Raw genomic sequence first — 18,998 nt, forward strand, 5'->3', positions numbered from 1 at the left:
CCCACCCCAATCTCACATGGGTCCCATCTAGGCCCCATGCACAGTGTCCAACCCAGATGGGGCCCAGGCTTAAATCCTCCTAGTACCAACATTGACACTGGTGGGCCAGTATGTATATATGTGTAATCCTTGAATTTGAAGAACCTTTAAACAGGCAATGAACCTTAATATCCATTTCTAAAGCTGTACATTGTCCTTTACACTTTATAAAAATGGTTCTTTAAGGAACCAAAAATGGTTGTTTTTAGTACACTTTTAAAGAGTGTATGTATATTTCTGACCCTGAACCCTAAACTGCTCACTGGAATAAGTCTTTATTAATTCAGGCCTACTGTATGTAGGTGTCACATTTACATTTATTTACATTTACAGTATTTAGCAGACGCTCTTATCCAGAGCGACTTACAAAGGTGCTTTGCTATTTACCCAAGAAAAACCTCAGCTAGTTTGAATAGACTAAAAATTCAAAGATCTCTCTAAGTTTAGACACTACTAAACACAAGTCAATAAGGTGACCACTCTGCTATTCGCCCAAGTATTCTCAGAAGAGGTGGGTCTTTAGTCTTCATTTGAAGACAGCGAGCAACTCTGCCGTTCGGACACCCAGGGGAAGTCCGTTCCACCACTTTGGTGCAGGACAGCCTGGACGCTTGTCTTCTGTGGATTTTGAGGGATGTCGGGTCAAGTTGAGCCGTACTTGAAGCGGATCGGTGCGGATCGGCTTTTGACCATTGCCATCAAGTATGGTAATTTATCAAAACATGTCTATGGCATGGATATGTCAATGTTATTCAGGATTACAGTGTTATTCAGATAACAACAGACCAATAAGAGGCCTTCCAGTGATGATTTAGGTGTGTGGGTTGCACAAGGCTAATTGATGCTAATAAAAAACGCCTAGTTGCATTGACTCTTGTAGCTCCAGTGGAAGCAAACCTCAGAAGACCCCAATCATGTCTTGGCTGCCTGATTACATTTAGAGCAGGGGGTAGAAGGTGTAATTTTGATTTTCGCCTCAACGCCTGTGTTTTGCTGTTGATGTTGTTAGACCATCGCACAGCAGCATGTTACGCCGCTAAGTCAATATGTCTCCTTCCAACCCAAGCCTCATGACTACACAAGCAGACTTCAGACGCCAAACATGTCATGGCTGGTCGACTCTATTTGGGTAAGGTGAAAATTGTTTATGCTTTTTTTCGCCGTACTATTGCTTTCAAGCTGGGCAGCAAAACCAGAGGGAACAAATCTGCATCAGAAACCTCAGAGTGAGAATGCTAAGATCAGCTGCTCACCAAGCATATAACGGCGTTTGTGATGCTAGGAAGACTGAAAGTGATCCAATGTCAGCACTCTTGCACCAGCCCAGAACATTATTAAGCTCTGCAGGTATAGGTTTGTATTCTATACCCAGAGGAAACAAGCCTGGGTCGCTATGCATTAACAGCAGGAGTGCTGATCTAGAAGCAGCTGCCTCTCACCCATATACATGACATTACAAAACGAGCCGAAAAACCGACCCTAATACAGAACCGTGGACACTTAGAGCAGTGGTTTCAGAGCCCTGGGTCTGCGCTGTACATTTTAGTGTTTACCCTGCTCCCATCACACCTGATCCAGCTAATCTGCTAATTAACAAGCTCTTCTTGAGTCGAAGGTTGGTGTGTTGGAGCAGGAAACCACTACAATGTGCAGGACAGAGGGTCCTCCAGGACCAGAATAAGACACAGTGATAACCAGTGACTAAATATACTATATGTCCGAATGTTTGTGGACACCCCTTCTAATGAATGCATTCGGCTACACACACACATAGCTTGTCTGGTCCCTGTGGAGAAGTACTGCCAATAGAATTAGACACTCTGGAGCAAATAAACATGAACCTATTGGCACTATGCCTAATGCCAGGCGTGGGCCAGAGGGGTGTAAAACCCCTCAAGATTGAGCTGTGGAGCAGTGAAACTGTGTTCTGTGGAATGATGATGGTGCTCCATCCAATGCTTTTAGGATAAGTTGGGGATGAGTTGGGGTGGTGATCATCCAACATCCTGACCTCACTAACACTCTTGTTGCTGAATACAATCAAATCCTAATCCAGCCTAATTATCAGCCTTAATGAGCTGAATCAGGTGTTGCAGTGTGAACCTAAAGGGTGAGACCAGGTCCGATGCTAAAGAACATTAGCTATTTTTTTACACGGTTTGGAATCTGATTACTCATAAATATCGGTTCAGGCTGTTGCACCTTTATGCCTTTGATTCAGATCTAAGGACACATACATGAAGCGAGATCTGATTAAATCGCATAGCAAACCCGCAGCATTAAGTATTAGGCACATTAGCATTAGCCGCATTGACTCACTGATTGCGCCCTCTGTAGCACCGAAAGCGACACTATTTTTCCCAGAGTTCACGTAATGCTGTCATTAGCAGGAGAATGTTAGCATTTAGTTTGCAATTATGTGCCCCTTGCTCGCTCCCTCTATCTCTCTCTCTCTCTTTCACAGCTCTCTGTAGGAAAACCTCAAAAAAAAGATTTAGCTGAATCATAATTAATGAAATAATGTGGAATCGTGGGGCTCTTTTGGAAATATCAGTGCATAATTCAGACTCATAAAATATTTAGCAAAAGCTCAACGGAAAGTGAAGGAGAGAGACAGAGAGAGAGAGAGAGAGAGAGAGAGAGAGAGAGAGAGAGACAGACCGACAGGCAGAAAGGTTAACCCCAGCCCTCATATTACTAAAATAAGCAAGGGCGAGTACAACACCACATCCATTATGGATACTGTCTGGCATTATTAGAGTGGCCCAATGCTTTCCACCACTCTTTCTTCCTATACCTACTGCAGAAATAGCCCAGCGTAGAGACGGTCCTGACTAGAGAGCCTGACTAAAGGCCTCCTTCAGCCCTCAGAAGCTCAGAAAGTGATTTTCCATGACGGTTGGTCTAGCTGCGCATGCACAACAAAGCTCACAGAGACTGAGACTTTCACTGCAAACATGCCAAAGTGGAGACTAATGTAGACCCACACAGAGCTTGTGTGTTCTAAATCAGGAATCCCAAGCTTACCTGAGGTCTTCCACATTGGATACAGTCTTTTTCAGGATGCCCTTCTCCCTCCGAAGATTCCTGATTTCCATCTTGAGCAGTCGGATGTCCTCCAGTCTCTGGTTGTACTGAACCTCGCCTTTGCTCAGCATGGACTGCTGAATCTTGATCTTCTCGTAGAGCAGTGCCAGCTCGTCATTCCGCCGCACCAGATGCGTCCCTAAGATATCCCGCTCGCTGATCACCTGGATGTAACCAAAAAAAACAAGAAAAAAATTAATAAATCAAGAAAAAAAAAAAAACGAGTCAAGAGACTTAAAACTATTACTAAAATTTGAGGTGAATATTTTACGGACAATTTTTCCCCCAAACTTTTGGTTAGGAGTTGTACAAATGCTACTCTTGTAGGAGTACTGGCACCAAAACAGAATGAACTTCTGCTTATTTGCTGAGCAATCATAAACCAAGGCCCAAGAGACCCAGGCCCCCAATTCTCCTGCAAGAAAATGTCGTGCCATATCTAAAGGGCAGGGAGTTTTCAGACCTTACAGCTTTCTGAAAGTTCTCATAACTTCTGCCAAAGATGGACAGCCAAGCACTACAACAAGCCACAAATGTATGCTTCTCGGAGAGACTTCCCTAAATTCCTCTCCAAAGTGTGACCTCTTGTGACCTCTGCCAAGGTAGTAAGACAAACGGTTTGATAATGGATGCTAATAGACAATGGAAAAACATCACAATCTTTAGAATTTTCCATTATCAGATTGGAATGGAAATTTCACAGGGTGTTTGTCATGGTGGCCCGCTGAGTCACACCACAACAACATTTACAAAGCTGGCAAAAGCTGAAAACATAACAGCAATGAAAGAGTGTTTTTGAAATGTATTAGGTTTTAGTAATTGCAGCATTTTTATAAATTATTTGGTTTCAGTTAATGCAGCGTTTTTTGTTTTTGTTTTTTTGTGTGTGTTTTTGCATTACACACCAAATACATTTGGTTTCAGTTAATGCAGTGTTTTTTTAATTTATTAGATTTTAGTTAATGCAGCATTTTTTTTTATTTATTAGATTTTAGTTAATGCAACATTTCTTTTAATTTACTAGAATTTAGTTAATGCAGCATTTTTTCATTAGATTTTAGTTAATGCAGCATTTATTTTATTTATTAGATTTTAGTTAATGCAGTTTTTTTAATAAATTACAATTTAGGTAATGCAGCGTTTATTTATTTATTTATTAGATTTTAGTTAATGCAGTGTTGTTAAAAATGATATGGTTTCAGTCAATGCAGCGTTTTTGCAGTACACACCAAATACATTTGGCTTCAGTTAATGCAGTGTTTTTGAAATGTATTTAGTTATAGTTAATGCAGCGCTTTTGAAATGTAGTTTTCTCAGTTAATGTAGCGTTGTTGTAATGCTGCATTTCTGGTCATTTATTTGTGTTCATCCTTAATGCTGTTGTGTTCTCGGCTTTTGTTTGCATTGTAAATGTTGTTGTGAAGTGGCCACCGCAGTTTCTAACACCCTGTGACATGTCATTTGTTGTTTGTGGGATGATTTCAAGGTGCATCAATGTGTAAGACAGACCCTTGTCAGTCGACAATGCATGGAAACAATGTGTGCAAACGTCTGGATGGTCACCTTCCATGATTCCCAGGACCATCAGCCAAATGACTGATGCTAATGCAAATGTAAAGCTTTTCCTGCTTTCCTGTCCTATGTGGCATGAGTATTCTATGAAACGATAATATTTACTACTTGTAATATATTTGAAATTTATATGAGAAGCTAGAATGTAATTTTTTTAAAAAGAAAAATCCAAAGCGCCACACACCAGTGCTGTGATAATGAGAATGAGTGCTGTGAAGCTGTGAAAAAAAAAAACTTTTAGTAGTAAATTTTTTTACTTTATAACTTTCTCAAGTAGATTTTATTAAAAAGCGTAAATAACTGACAAAATTAAATTCAATTAAATTAAATTAGCATAATTTACACACTGGTTTAATTTGTTTTTATTGTGGTGCATCCCTTGAACGTTTGTGAGTATTTCAAAGGTTTTGGGGTTTTTTTTTTCCTGTAAGCTGTTGATGCTGAAATGGACGTTTTCTTGAAGCCAGCGTTTCACTTACTTTCCCATGTGTAAGCTGAATGTTAGGAAGAGAAAAAAAATGACTCACATTGCATCATCTTATGGTCTTTCATTTGGTGCCAGGCTTCTCTGCAGTGGCAGTGGTAGAGATTTTTTTTATGTGGGTAGGTGTATGACCCACACCTACTGAGAGACACAAACGCTACTCTAATTTTGGACTGGGTCGAACTTCAGTCCATAAAGCAAGAAAGCTGTTTTTCTTCTTGGTGTCAAAGACCTTTGTCCCTTTCTAGCCCAGCTAAACTCTTACCTAACTCCAGCATAAGCCAGTGAATACTGCAGTATTCTAAGCAGCTGAAATGTCTGACAGCATCTTGCCCTTTACATAACACGGTGCAAACTTAATGCAAAGAGCGATGTACAGCATATCCATTTAAAGGGCCCATCTTCTACGCTTGTCTTGTATTTTATTTCCTATAAAGTCCAGTTATAACATTTGTGTGGGTTTTAAGCACCAAAAGCCACCACAATTCATGTCAAGATGAACATTTTCCAACCTTTTATTATGCCTTAGATTTGGGTTTATGTAAAGGAGCTTTGTTCAGATTAGCTATAAGTTAAAGTGGCAGATATACAGCGGCATGCAAAAGCTAGGGCACCCTTGTTTGAAACATCACTTTCTCTGAACATAAAGCTTAAAGTTAAAGATCAGATATTTCTGTATTTTTTTTCTGTATATTTTAAGTAGATGTTTTTTTTTTTATTATTTTTACAAAACGTAAAAATGGCCTAAAGCAAAAGTATAGAGACCTTGCATGGTCAATACCTAGTAACATCTCTTTTAGCACTGCAAATGCTATATCATTTCTTGTTTGGGGACTTTTTGCTCATTCCTCCTTGCAAAAGACTTGTGCACTAGTCCTGTGAGATATTCCCTGTGCCACTGGTTGCAACACAAGTACAAAGCATGAGTTGATCCATCCCAGTGCTTAACAGTTATAGAGGTGTTCCTTTCATGAAATTCCGCATCCCTTTTCTCCAAACGTATTTTGCTCAATGTGGACTGAGCAAAGTTCTACTTACCTAATCAGTTCACAGGACGTGTTTTCAAAATCAAAATGCATCAGGCTTGTTTAGACGTTCCTTTGAAAACGTCTGTCTAGGTTTTTTGGGATGTGGACGCAGGAACAAGTTTTTGTCTGATGTCTCTTCACGAGGGTCATATTTATGCAGGTGTCGCTGCACAGTAGAACAGTGCACCACCACTACAGAGTGCTAAGTTATCCTGAATTTTCTTCTGCAGTCAAACAGGGGTATTTGCCTATGAGCAGATCACTCAGGAAGGTTTCTTGGTCTTCAAGACTTAAGATAACTCAATCTCCACCATTCCTGTTAACTTCCATTTCTTATTGACATTAAATGACATTTCTGCACAATGTTCCTTGCCTTATTTCATGCGGCAATATCATACAAATATTGCTTCAAATGATGAAAAGAGTATTTCATCTATGACTTCATCTTCATCTACTCATTTAAAGTTGATGTATATGATTTCAATAAAATAAAGTTTTGTCAAATTCAGTGAATTCTTCCTCATGATTCTGTTTGCGTGCTGGATAAAAATGTCCCTGTAAACGGGAACCAAAAAAGTGGCTCGGGTCGCCACGTGTACTCATTGGTGAGGCGTTTGGATGGTGGAGCACTGAAAAAAAAAAAGAAGGAGGAAGATCCTGGTTCTGTTAGATAGATGGGGAACTTCTTTTTTGCTGCTTTACAGAAATTGGTCTGTGTTTTTGGCCTGTTTGCGAATGTGATAGATAATGTCTGCAGCAACAGTTTGCTAACCTACAGCCTAGCTAATGCTTACCTAGCTACAGCCAATTACTTGACATGATGTGGTTCTCTCTAACATTATATCACAATGCATTTGCTTGCACAATCTTTACAAAGAGTTTCACGGCCTCAGAGATGTGTGTGTGTGTGGGGGGGGGGTGTCCAAGAGGAAGGGGTGTATGTGTTTTCCTGTTAAGTTCAAATATTGACAGCTGATCTCCTGAAATGTGTACAGTGCCTTTAACTATTCAACTATTCTAAGTATGCCGTCATATCAGTGTACATGCTTAAAAATAAAAGTGCTTCAATTGGTTCTTTGAGCGATGCCATAGAAGAACTACTTTTGGTTCCTCAAAGAACCATGTTTGTAATAGAGAGTGTGAAGAAGGTCTAAAGTTGGCATTTTCATTTATTTAAAGGTTCTTTACACTCATCTCTGTTCTAAACATGATTTCACAAAATTAAAAGTGGTTCTTCTATAGCAGAAGATCTATTTGAAGCCCTTTTATTTTTAAGATTAGTGATTGCTGTGCCTGGAAGCTTTAATATTGAGATTTCTTTTAGAATATTTAATATACACCGCAGATTCAAAAATCATTTTTTTTTACGATTTAAACCATTCCTGCCAAAACACAGCGTTCCGAAACTGTGAAGTCTAATATATCTCATTCAGATCCTCGCACCACCCTCCTTACACGCATAAATGTGCTGCGTCGCATGTGAGTAAGGTCTTCTGCTCCACTTAAAATCCTTCTGACGTACATTAAAGTGTAAAGGCTAAATGGCAGAGTATTTCGGCAGTCTGATTAAAACATTTTTGGAGAGCGTATTCGAAATGATGAAACGATGATGACTCTGTGGGAGAGATATGCCGAATAAGGAGCCGCAGTCAGCATGGGTCATTTACGCAGAGTAGCCTCGGGCTTCAGATGGCCCACCGGTGACCTTATCAAAAGCCTACATCAGCACTCTACACCATTACACCACTTTGATAACTTTGACTTTGGCATAGCCCATTACATGCCACTTCTTAAGATATAAAAGGCAGCTAATATAATAAGCCCACAAGAGGTTTGCGGCAAAAACAAGTAGAAGCAACACAAAATATTATTAGGGTATTGTGCAAAAGTCTTCGGCTACCTAAGAACATTGTGTTAGAAGCAGAGCAGTTTTTTGAACAACAGAAAAACATACAAGGTCAAATACAATGCTATGATCGTGCTGCTTCTCATTAAGCGATTCATTTAGTAGCTGTTATTTTACTAGCTTTTATTAAGGTAAAATGAAACCTAAGGAATACAATAAAATAATAACTTGTGATATTATGATCTCTCTTCATTGTAGTCCAGTACTTGTAGTTACCATCAAGTACCTTGTTTGATAGTTTGGGACGACATGAACGAGAGAACTCTGGTGCTGGAGTTCAGGTGGCTTCTTCCTGTGGTGGGAGGCCAGTCTCTCCTCTCAAGTAAGAGGAGCCAGGAATGAGAGGTTATAGAGGTAAATGAAGGTGACGGGGTGGTGGAGGGTTGTGAAGACTTTACCAAAGACACGTGAACATGGTAGAGATGGTATTTATAGGACGTTACATTGGGTGGAGGGGCTTCAGGCATGTTCCTCCTCACACATTTTGAGTATCACTTTACTTGGATGGTTATTCGAGATGCCTCGTAGATGCTCATGTGACGTTCAACTAATATTCAACTGAATATGTATTAAATGCAGCTGAGCTGAATGTAAATGACTGTCTAATAAATGAATCTTTTATAACATTGGCTGTTAGCTGGTTCATTAACAAATCACTTAGTTTTGCCAATTTTTGGCTGACCTGTTCCTGAATGGCAGCTGCTGGACATAAAGTTCACGTTGTAATTGGTCACAGAGATGCATAACTTACTTAAACTATACATTTTGCTCAGATATTTCTTTCATTATACAGCATAAACCCCAAATGCGTCATTTCCCCTGCTGCTTTAACCATTTTCATGTTCGGCCTGAGACTTTTCTGGGCGTGTACTGGGACCAGTGTGGCTGGATGAAAAGTAAAGGGACCCAATCTAAATGTGTCAATTAAACAGAGCCAGGCTTAAAATGGTGTTACAATATTTGCCTGCTCTGCAGTTCAAACACCCAAGAACTGTTAACGTCCAAACTGTCTGAAAAGCGGCAGGTCCAATCTTTCCTGTACACACATTACAGTCTCCCCCACTCTCTCTTGCCCTCTCTCTCTCTCTAATGAGAACTTGACCCCGGGTCTGGTGCACTCCTCTTTCTCACTACAGCCTTTGCCGGTGGCTCTCATATAGACTCCTCTCCTAATGAGTTTGGAATGCACCCAGGCTCAAGTCTCTTTCATCCTTATAGCGGGGCAAAGGGGGCGGCTATTGAAGCAAAACCACCGCGCACGCACAAACACACACACACACACACACACACACACACACACACACACACTGACACACACACCCATAAACACAACCCCCTCCCCCCCCCTTTCCGGCTTACCTGTTCCAATTCTTTCTTCTGCCGCATTCTCTCAGCGTCAGCGTCTGCTATGATCTTCAGCAGATTGCGCTCCTCCACCGCCTGATTGTCAATGAACTGCTTGGTCTCCTGGGCCTGCTGCTTCATCTTCTGAAGCTCGGCCTACAAGAAGACGAGAAGAAGAAGGAGGAGAGGGACAGGAGCGTTTAACAAGAGCCGTACGGGACACCAAAAACAGAGACAGAGAGAGAGAGAGAGAATTAAAAAGCTGTTTTTGAGGAAAGCACACACTCTCTCTCCTCCTCTCTCTCTCTCCCTGGCTCCTTTCAGTTACTCTTTATCTTTGCTTTATAGCGTGCCAAAGGCAATTGTAGCAGCGCTGACATCCCTGGCAGGCAAGAGGGGGGGAAAAAATAAACAATAAAAAAGAGAAAATGGAGGGAAAAGAGAAAAGGATGAAGGAAGAAAGCAAGTGTTCTGGGTATTGTTTGATACGGGATTCGACCCCTACGCAATCCTTGTACTCAATCTGCCCTAAGAAAGAAATAACAAGGAGATAGGCAGACAGAGAGAGAGAGAGAGAGAGAGAGAGAGGTGTACAGACAAGATATTGTGGGGAGAGGGCAAAGAAGTGAGTAAGAAAAAAAGAACAAAAAAAGCAGAGCTTGTTACTTAATATTTTATTTTTTTCAAAATTTTACCCCATTTTCTACCTAATTTGGAATGCCAATTACCCAGTCCTATTCACCAGAACTCCCCTATCATTAGCAAAGCCCCAGCACTAGGAGGGTAAAGACTAGCACACGTCTCCCCAGACACATGTGACCTCCTGACACACACCTCTTTTCAAACTGCCGCTGCATCTAGGTAGCCAAGGAGAAGGAGAGAGAGGGAGGGAGGGAGGCAGAAAGAGAGAGAAAGAGAGAGAGAGTGAGAGAGAGAGAAATAGAGAGAGAGAGTGTGTGTACATGTGGACGGGCCTCATTGTTGCAGGGCCGCAGCGGAGCAGCTGAAAGGCTAAAGGCGCTGATCAGCAGCCTGGTCAGGTGCACTCCATCTGGCCTCGCTCCCAGAGAGCCCCTCTGCAACCCCCCCATTGCCCCCGACCCCCGCCACCACACCCGTGTTAACATTTCATCCAAATCGAGAGCGAACACAAAGCCACCTTGTGCGACACGTCGCCCATAGAGTCTTCCTGCTGAAATAGCGTCTCGCTCAGCACCTCCCAAAACACGCCTCTGCAAAGGACAAAGCCACATAACCAGCATGATCCCACTGCACCACACACCAGACCACCTTCACCCCAGCTGTGTTCACACAGAGCCCTGATAAACACTCAGCTAGACCATCTCGGACAGGGGCTTCCACAACACAGTCATCCACTGCTTCTCAATGCTTTCATACAATTCCACTGTATAAGCCTTAACCCTTTAAAGGACCCATAGCAGGGAAATTCCTTAACGTGTCCAGAATAACAGAGTTTGACCTGGACGTTTATGCTGCACATGCATGATATACACAGTTGCGTCCTGCTAAATACAGCCTTAATGTTATTGGGTAATATACATCAGCACTAATTTACAGCGAATCATAACAACTAGCACATCAAACCACTGGTGCCAACAAGCTGATCAGCAATCAATTGCTAATATGAGGCTCAGCAAGCAAAATTGGCCAAATATTGTATTTTAAACTAAGGGCGTCTAAAAAATTAACAATCCTGACAGCTGGGGGTGCTGCAGCCCCTCCAGCCCTTCCTGTGACCCTGACAGTAAATACATTTGTAACCATCACACCCACAAGCTAAACGGCGGAAACCGTCAATTGATGTCACAAAAAAGCCTACATCAGCCTAGGGCCTCTGCGAAAAGTTGACACCTGTTACCTCCTGTTCTTTGAGTTCAAGCATAGGTTAATGGGGAGCGACTAGTGAAAGTGGAGCAACTGTCTAAGTGTTGGATGTCTATTAAGGGGAGCTTGTGACTGAATTCATTGTAAAATCATTTCCGCATGCCCAATGGCATTATAACAGTGCATGTATTCATACTGAACCGCCACGGTACGGAGGTCAAGGTTCGATTTACACAATCGCATAGAGAATACACATGATACTCTATTATAGTAAATACGGTAATTTCACAAGCGCAATCCAACCAGAAACCTAATGCTTGTGACCTCTGAGCCATAGTGGTAGCACATTAGACTGCTGAGTCCTGAGTGTTCTGCTCAAAACGTAGATTAATGGGACTTCCAAGTGGAGCAACTGTCTAAGTGTTGGCTCCATTACTGGGAGACGCTACACCAATTAGAGTCTCTGGGCAAGTAACACGTGTCACATCATTCAAATGTAAGTCGCTTTGGATAAAAGCTCTTTGTAATCTAATATCCAAGAGAGTATATCTGGCCTTGGTCCCCTTAAGGTGGGTTCAATGGCCCTCCTTCTCCACCGCATCACTCAGCATGATGCTAGCCAACGTGGGTGTTAAAGCATGTCCAAGTTGCGGTGGCGCTTCATGTGTCTCAGAGGACGCTTGCTCTAGCCATCAGTCTAAATAGTGGGTGGAAATTGGCAGTGACTTAACTATGGAGAAAACAGAAGGAATAAAAATGTAGATGAGTAAAGAAGTGATGCATATTACATCTTGTACAGCACAACTTTCAGAGTCTACTCCAAAAACACTGAAATTAATTTCTATAATTTTTCTAAGCGGATAGAGCTCCTGTCCTCTGAGAGTTAGCAAGCTGAAGAGATTGTAGCCAGGTTAGCTTTTAGCCTGGCACCTACACACTTCTCTGGGTTTGTCTGTTTAGAGTCTTAGCAGCAAGAAATAAACTGGAATGTTCCCTTCTGATGTGTGTTTAGCTCCAGTTTGGAAGTCAGCTCAGGCAACTGGAGGTAGTCCCGTTTGTTTTTGAGGGAGTGGACTTTAGAGAATAGAGATTAGATAGACATTAGATTTTAGCCTTGTGTGGATACCAGCTTGCTTCCCCAGCTTTTCCATGTAAACTAGTTTTACTAGTTTTCCGTTGTTGGTTTACGGACGAACATGGAATACTCAGCTTTCCATTGTCTGTGTATCATCATTGTAATAGCTCCATGTCCTGGGGTGGAAATGGCACTGGAACAGTTTGCCTTGGTTAGTAGTTGGTATAGCATAGGTGCAGCATAGTGGGTAACAACATCACCCATCTTGTTGCAAGCTTAGGTTTGATATCCTGGCATTCGACATTACATCAATAAGAGACTGTGGCAGACGGCCAGCTCCCTGGCTGTTCTACTGGACATGGTGCTCTCCAAGGTGCTGAATTTTCCTGTTTCAGCACAGTGGTTGGAAAAAGTAAAATAAAAAGCATGGCTTGGAGGAGGGACCAACAAACTTCGCTTTGCTGGTGGCTGCTGACGAGGACCAGCTGCTAAAAGTCACCACTGGCTCCCAGATGCCAAAAAATAATTCACGGAGCAAACAGATGAGGCTACTGATGCTGATCTTTTCCTCCGACTTCTCAGATAAAAGATCTCCAACCTTCAAGTCAGTCTCCAACCCAGGTCACCTTCGGATTGTTTCCTCCAGAACTTTCACTTTGAGTTAATTCCTTCCCTCTTTTTTTCAGTACCATTTGGTTCTAATAAAGTCTGACTAGGGGTCTGTGCCAAATTCGGTTCATTACAACGTCCTTGAGCAAGACTCCTGACTTATGTAAGTCACTCTGGATATAAGCGTCAAATAATTAATATAAAATAACAACGTATCTTTTATCACCGGCAATAACTGGGCAATAATGTGGTGTGAATGTGTTGGTGGAGATGCGTTCAGTCTTGAAGACATGATGATGCTCCTGGCTGCCAAATCAACTCTGAAATGCCACTTGCACGCTAACACCATCACACTGGGTTCTACTGCGCTGTGTCCCAACCTCTCTGGTTCCGTTCTCCTTCATCCAAGGCTGAACTTTTGGCGACAGTGGCTGAAGCATGTAATAAGATTTCAGAAGGATCGATGCCTCTCCCCACACTTTGCATAGCAATCAGCAGAAACTTGACCCGGGTTGAGGGCGACTCCTCTCCTCCTATTATACATCTTCATGTTCTCTGCTGATTGGAATAGGTAGTTCATTCATTACAATGCTAATGAATTCTTATGAAGTGACCTAATTGTTTCAGAGGCTAACTAGCAGCCGCGGCAGGGGAGGTTGTGCCCCACGGGCAGGTCTGATGATTGCAAAGCCTTCAGTGGTCACGGAGAGTTTCCAGCGCCAAGGCTGGAGGTAATAAAACCAGAAAAAGAACAACAGCGGAGTGTCTGCACCGCCATGGGGGGCTTCGAACAAGTAAATACTGATTGGACCCTACAAAGGCTTTCTGTACAACAGGCCCATGTCTTCTTTTTTTTTTTTGAAGAGGTCAGCACAGCGTTTGCTTTATTGGTATACCAACAACTGTGGCATATCGGTCATTAAAATCTACAGAGTGGGTTGGGTAGTAGCTTTATAGTATATCCAATGATAGCAATGTTACTAAGCTATCCATACAGCGGCTGTATGGATCTATAAGCCATGTTCAGTACATATAGTACCAGTCAAATGTCCAAATGTATTTTGAACACCACTTCTAATGAATGCATACAGCAACTTTAAGTTGCACCCATTGCTGACACAGTCTGTCCCTCTGGAGCTGATAAACCTATTAGCACCATGCCTAATGACAGGTGTGGGCTAGAGAGGCATAAGGTGCTGTGGAGCAGTGAAATGGCATTCTTTATGGTGCTCCATTCAGTACTTTTTAGGGTGACATCCTGACGCTGAATGCAATTAGATCCTCACAGCAATGCTACAAAATCTAGTAGAAAGCCTTCCCTGGACAGTAGAGACTGTAAAAGGTTTCCTTTTTTAGATTGATTTATTTTTCTTTATTTAAATCAAACATATCTAGTCGTTTCGATCCTTAAGAGCTGACCTCAACATTCGCCACTCTTGTCTCATTTCCAAAAGTGATGCTCTAACAAGCCATTCACTGAAAGGTTCTTTACAGGAGTGGTTCTCAAACCTCCTCAGGGCCCTCTAGGCAGTCCACACTTGCGAGCTGTGGTTAGAGTGCAAACGAGGACTGCCCGTGGGTTTGTGAGGACTACTTTGAGAACCACTGCTTTAGAAATCCACAAGTGGTTATTCTACGGCAGGGGCCCTCTGTCCTGAGTAGGAGAGTGATACTCAGCAACCAGAGTTGCAAACCTGCAAACAGCTCATGGTGCTTTCCCAATGGCCTTAAAGAAGTTCCACATATCCAGAGAGCTTGTTCACTATTACTTGTATTCCATTGGTTGGGGACACACTTTTGTTTAACACTGTTTAAAGCCCCTGTGTACTCATTGACTCTGATTCTCTTCTAACTATTATATATAGTTGTTGTAATGAATTGACTATGAAATGGCAGAGAAAACAAATTATGTCGGTCTTTTCTCTGAAGACATTTTTCAAGCTATATTTTCTGGGATTGCTACATGTTTATTCTGTGGCATATATTTAGTTTTAAGTATTATGTTTTTGCTATAAATTATAGCAGCAATCTGCACCTTCTACTTTCTTTGTCTGCCTTGGTTTTAACGGAACAACTATTGCATCAAAAGCTGAGCTTGCTTTACAGCTTTGACATTTGGGCATCACAGACGGCATCCGAGTCACAACCGCACTCGTTAATAATACACTTTTAACGGTGCGTTTAATTCTTTTGAGCATCCACGTGTGCTCCTCGTACTGCGATTGCATAACCATTTCAAAAGCCGAGGCCTCTTTCTTCTCTCACAGCCGATCTCTCCTACTGATATCAAAGTGAGATAGATATAGATTGGAATGGAGGGGAAAAAATAATGATGGATAGAACCGAATTGAAGTCATATGTGCTCTACATGCCCCAGTTGTATACATGAAAGCCGTACAAGAATAAGATATAGAATGCACTAACGCATAACAAAACCCGGTCGGCCGTGCCAGCGGCATTCTAGTGTTTTTGTTTTTCTGCTTTTTCTTGCTGTGTGTGAGCTTAACTCATCCACCAACACAGCCAAAGATCCGATCTCCTAAGGGGAACAACCTCCCCATTACAACTTAAATGGTCTTTAAGTGGCATAGATGGAGTTCTGGGACACCCTAAATTGGCCTGAGATAATTACACAATATGGACAAAAGTATTGGGACACCTGCTTATTCAGTGACTAAACAAAAATAACAGCTGTGGGAGATAATGCTGGAGAAGATCATGCTGCTTATTGTTTGTTGTAACTTTTTGAAGCTTATAAAAAAAGATAAATGGACTGACAGAAGAAACAGTAAGGATTCCTTATTTCACTATGGTTAAGATGAGGTTAACAATACAGGTTCAAGTTTAGGCCAGCCACAAGCAATGTATTTTGTAGAACAATGGTATTTCAAAGTTACGATGTATCTGATGTGTCAGATATCTGTTCAGTGTCTATCCAGTACATCGTCAAATAAGCTCACCACCCCCATGTGCATTTAAGAGAGCCACAGTGTGGAGGCACTGTAGGTGCTCACTGATTAGTGATGTCACGCTCTGAAAACAGGCGGGAAAAACCAAGCTGTGTAACACTGAGAATAAAGTCATAATAAAGTGCTTATTCAACCTCAAAGCAGATAACAGTACATTTTGTATTATTTAAGATGTACTTGCTCCTTTAAAAATGTCAAATATTGAATAAACCACCCAGTCTAATGAAGTCTGCAGTGTATAAGCATTAGCAATTATGAATATGATAATAACAAGTGATTCCAAACTTTTGAATGTTAGTGAATGTCTTTGGGCCAACGCTCATACAGAACGAGTGTTGAGGTACAGCAATGAGGCGGGCCGGTTTGGAGGAGGTGGTTGGGGGGGGTCATGCTCTGATGATGACGCATTCTGACAGGACAGGGGGAAATTAGACAACGAAAAAGGGGTCCCAAGACAGGCGAATATGACAGGCCCTTCCACACTAACGTAAATGAACCCAGATTTGTCACCATTTACCGAAGGTTGATATTGACTTCCCGTCAGAGGCATAATACCCTGACAGTCGCTAAATGCAATGGGGGGGGGAGCTGGGGGGGACTGGCAGAGCGGAGTCGACAACTAAACGGGATAGGAGCTGTGGAGGTGCAAATCGCCTTGCTGTAATGTTGATCCCGCATGAGCGTGACCTTCTGAAGGGGCTTGGACAATTTAAGCATTTTTGCTTCTGGAACATTTACACTTCTAAATGAGTCATATTCAAATATTCCTAAAGAAAATATCAGGCAGGCAGGTGAAGCCAAGGATGACGAAGGTTAAACGTGGGAGCGTCTGAGCAAGGACTAACGCGTTAAAGCATGCAGATGCAGGAGGGGGAATGACGTGGATGGATCATGCGGGCATGGGTAGGGGTGGCACCAAACTTTGCAGACACAAGCAACAGTGCTCCACCCTCTTGACTGATTCGATTTTCATGCAAGATGTCTAGTTTTGTGCTTTTAAAGGCAGGCATACCATATGTTTGAAGTGTGGAAGGTGTGGGTATTAAATATCAAGCTTGTGCAAACCCAAAAATCTAACATGGACAGATTAACCAGAGTAACCAGAGGCAAAATCACAAAAGACAAACCAACAATAATCAAAGCCAAAAAGAACAACACTGTGTTCCAAATCATTATGCAAATTGGATTTAGGTGTCAGAAATATATATATATTTTTGTTTTTCAATTAAACTCATTAATGCTATTGTGTCTCAGGGCTCTTTGGATCACTGAAAGCAATCTCAGACACCTGTATTAATAAGTTTTCCATGCCACTTTCCACATTATTAAGCAGGCCACAGGTTTCGAGCAACATGGGAAAGAAAAAGGATCTCTCAGCTGCCGAAAAACGTCAAATAGTGCAATGTTTTGAACGAGGTATGAAAACATTAGATATTTCACGAAAACATAAGCGTGACCATCGCACTGTGAAGAGATTTGTGACTGATTCAGAGCACAGACAAGTTTGTGCAGATAAAGGCATAATGAGGAAGGTTTCTGCCAGCCAAATTCATCGGATTAAGAGAGCAGCTGCTAAAATGCCATTACAAAGCAGCAAACAGGTGTTTGAAACTGCTGGGGCCTCTGGAGTCTTGCAAACCTCAAGGTGTGTGATCCTCCAGAGCCTTGCAGTTGTGCAAAAAAAAACTACTATTCGACAACCCCTAACCAGTGTTCCCAAGCAGGAATGACTGCAGTGAGCCCAGACATACATGAAGACAAATTTTGTTGAGTTGTTTGCTGATGAGTGGCGTGCAACCCTGGATGGTCCAGATGGATGGAGTAGTGGATGTTTGGTGGAGGGCCACCAAGTTCCAACAAGGCTGCGACATCAGCAAGAAGGTGGCAGAGTCATGTTTTGGGCCTGAATCATGGGGAGAGAGCTGGTAGGGCCTAAAGGTGTCACGAACAGGGTCAAAAAACTAAATATTATTTAATTAAAAATCCACCCCCATGCTTCACAGTGGGCAATGGGTTCTTTTCATGAAATGATGCTCCTTTTCTGCTTTGTCCAAATAGTTTTATTTTGGCTTAATCAGTTCACAGCCCTTCTAAAACTCATCTGGCTGGTCTAGATGGTCTGTAGCATACTGTGGTCAGTGGTGGCTCAGCGGTTAGAGCGCCGGGCGATTGATAACAGGGTTGTGGGTTTGATTCCCGGGCTTGGCAAACTGCCTTGAGCAAGGCCCTTTACCCTCTCTGCTCCCTGGGCGCTGGAGTTGGCTGCCTACTGCTCTGGGTGTGTGTGTATTCACTGCTCCTAGTTCACGTGTGTGTGTTTACTACCACAGATGGGTTAAATGTGGAGGACACATTTCACTGTACAGTGACAAATAAGTGCCCCTTTAGTTAAGGGCTGTGTTTGAAATGTAAGAAATGCTGCCTACTTAGACAGGATCCTGAGACAGGATGGCACTCAGTCATGTCTGAGTTGAAGTGTAGAAATCTAGCCTTCATTTCTTTTGGGTGCAAATGCTAATAGCTAATGATAAACACTTATATCTAGCAGTGATCTGTCAAAACTTTGGCAACATCAGGACGTATTGTTGCCTTTGTTATACAGAGACCATCATCACTACAGTGTGGCCAGTAAGGCATCAAGTCAGCTACCTCCAGTTTAAGACACAGCCAAGGTTTTCGTTTTCTGACTCAAGCCCAATTCAGGGCTGTAGGAAATCCACGGTAGAAAATTTGACATAGAGCAGACAGTCTCATTTCAAGTCGGCCTTCGCAATCTAAGCAGACTTCAAAGGCTGCATCTTCGTTTACCATGTCCTTAAAAGGCTGCATAGATCGCGAAGGCTAAACTGCAAAGATGACCTACGCTCTGCAGTGGATTACCTGTTTGTATCACCGCTGTTCCTGCCCTTACAGTTGCTTCACGAAACACCACTCTTGTCACCTAGCAACATTGACGGCTGCAGTTGGGCCCACCCTTTGGATCCTTCGTTGTCATGGAAAAGAAGGGCATGTTTCTCGGTCGCATACGAAGGAGTCTTCA

General features: G+C 42.3%; 1 protein-coding gene across 4 annotated transcripts in view; it reads right to left on the reverse strand.

The window, feature by feature from the left end:
* Positions 1-18,998, reverse strand: part of cfap58 (cilia and flagella associated protein 58) — a 169,512-nt gene that overhangs the window by 87,218 nt on the left and 63,296 nt on the right. For all 4 annotated transcript variants that reach the window (XM_072657288.1, XM_072657287.1, XM_072657286.1 and 1 more), the window contains exons 12-13: positions 9,476-9,616; positions 3,067-3,290 (exon numbers count right to left, since the gene is read on the reverse strand). In XM_072657288.1, the coding sequence (XP_072513389.1) occupies positions 3,067-3,290; positions 9,476-9,616 (365 nt within the window). The remainder of the gene's footprint in view (positions 1-3,066; positions 3,291-9,475; positions 9,617-18,998) is intronic.

The sequence above is a fragment of the Salminus brasiliensis genome, chromosome 15, assembly GCF_030463535.1.
Source record: "Salminus brasiliensis chromosome 15, fSalBra1.hap2, whole genome shotgun sequence".
NCBI lineage: Eukaryota > Metazoa > Chordata > Actinopteri > Characiformes > Bryconidae > Salminus > Salminus brasiliensis.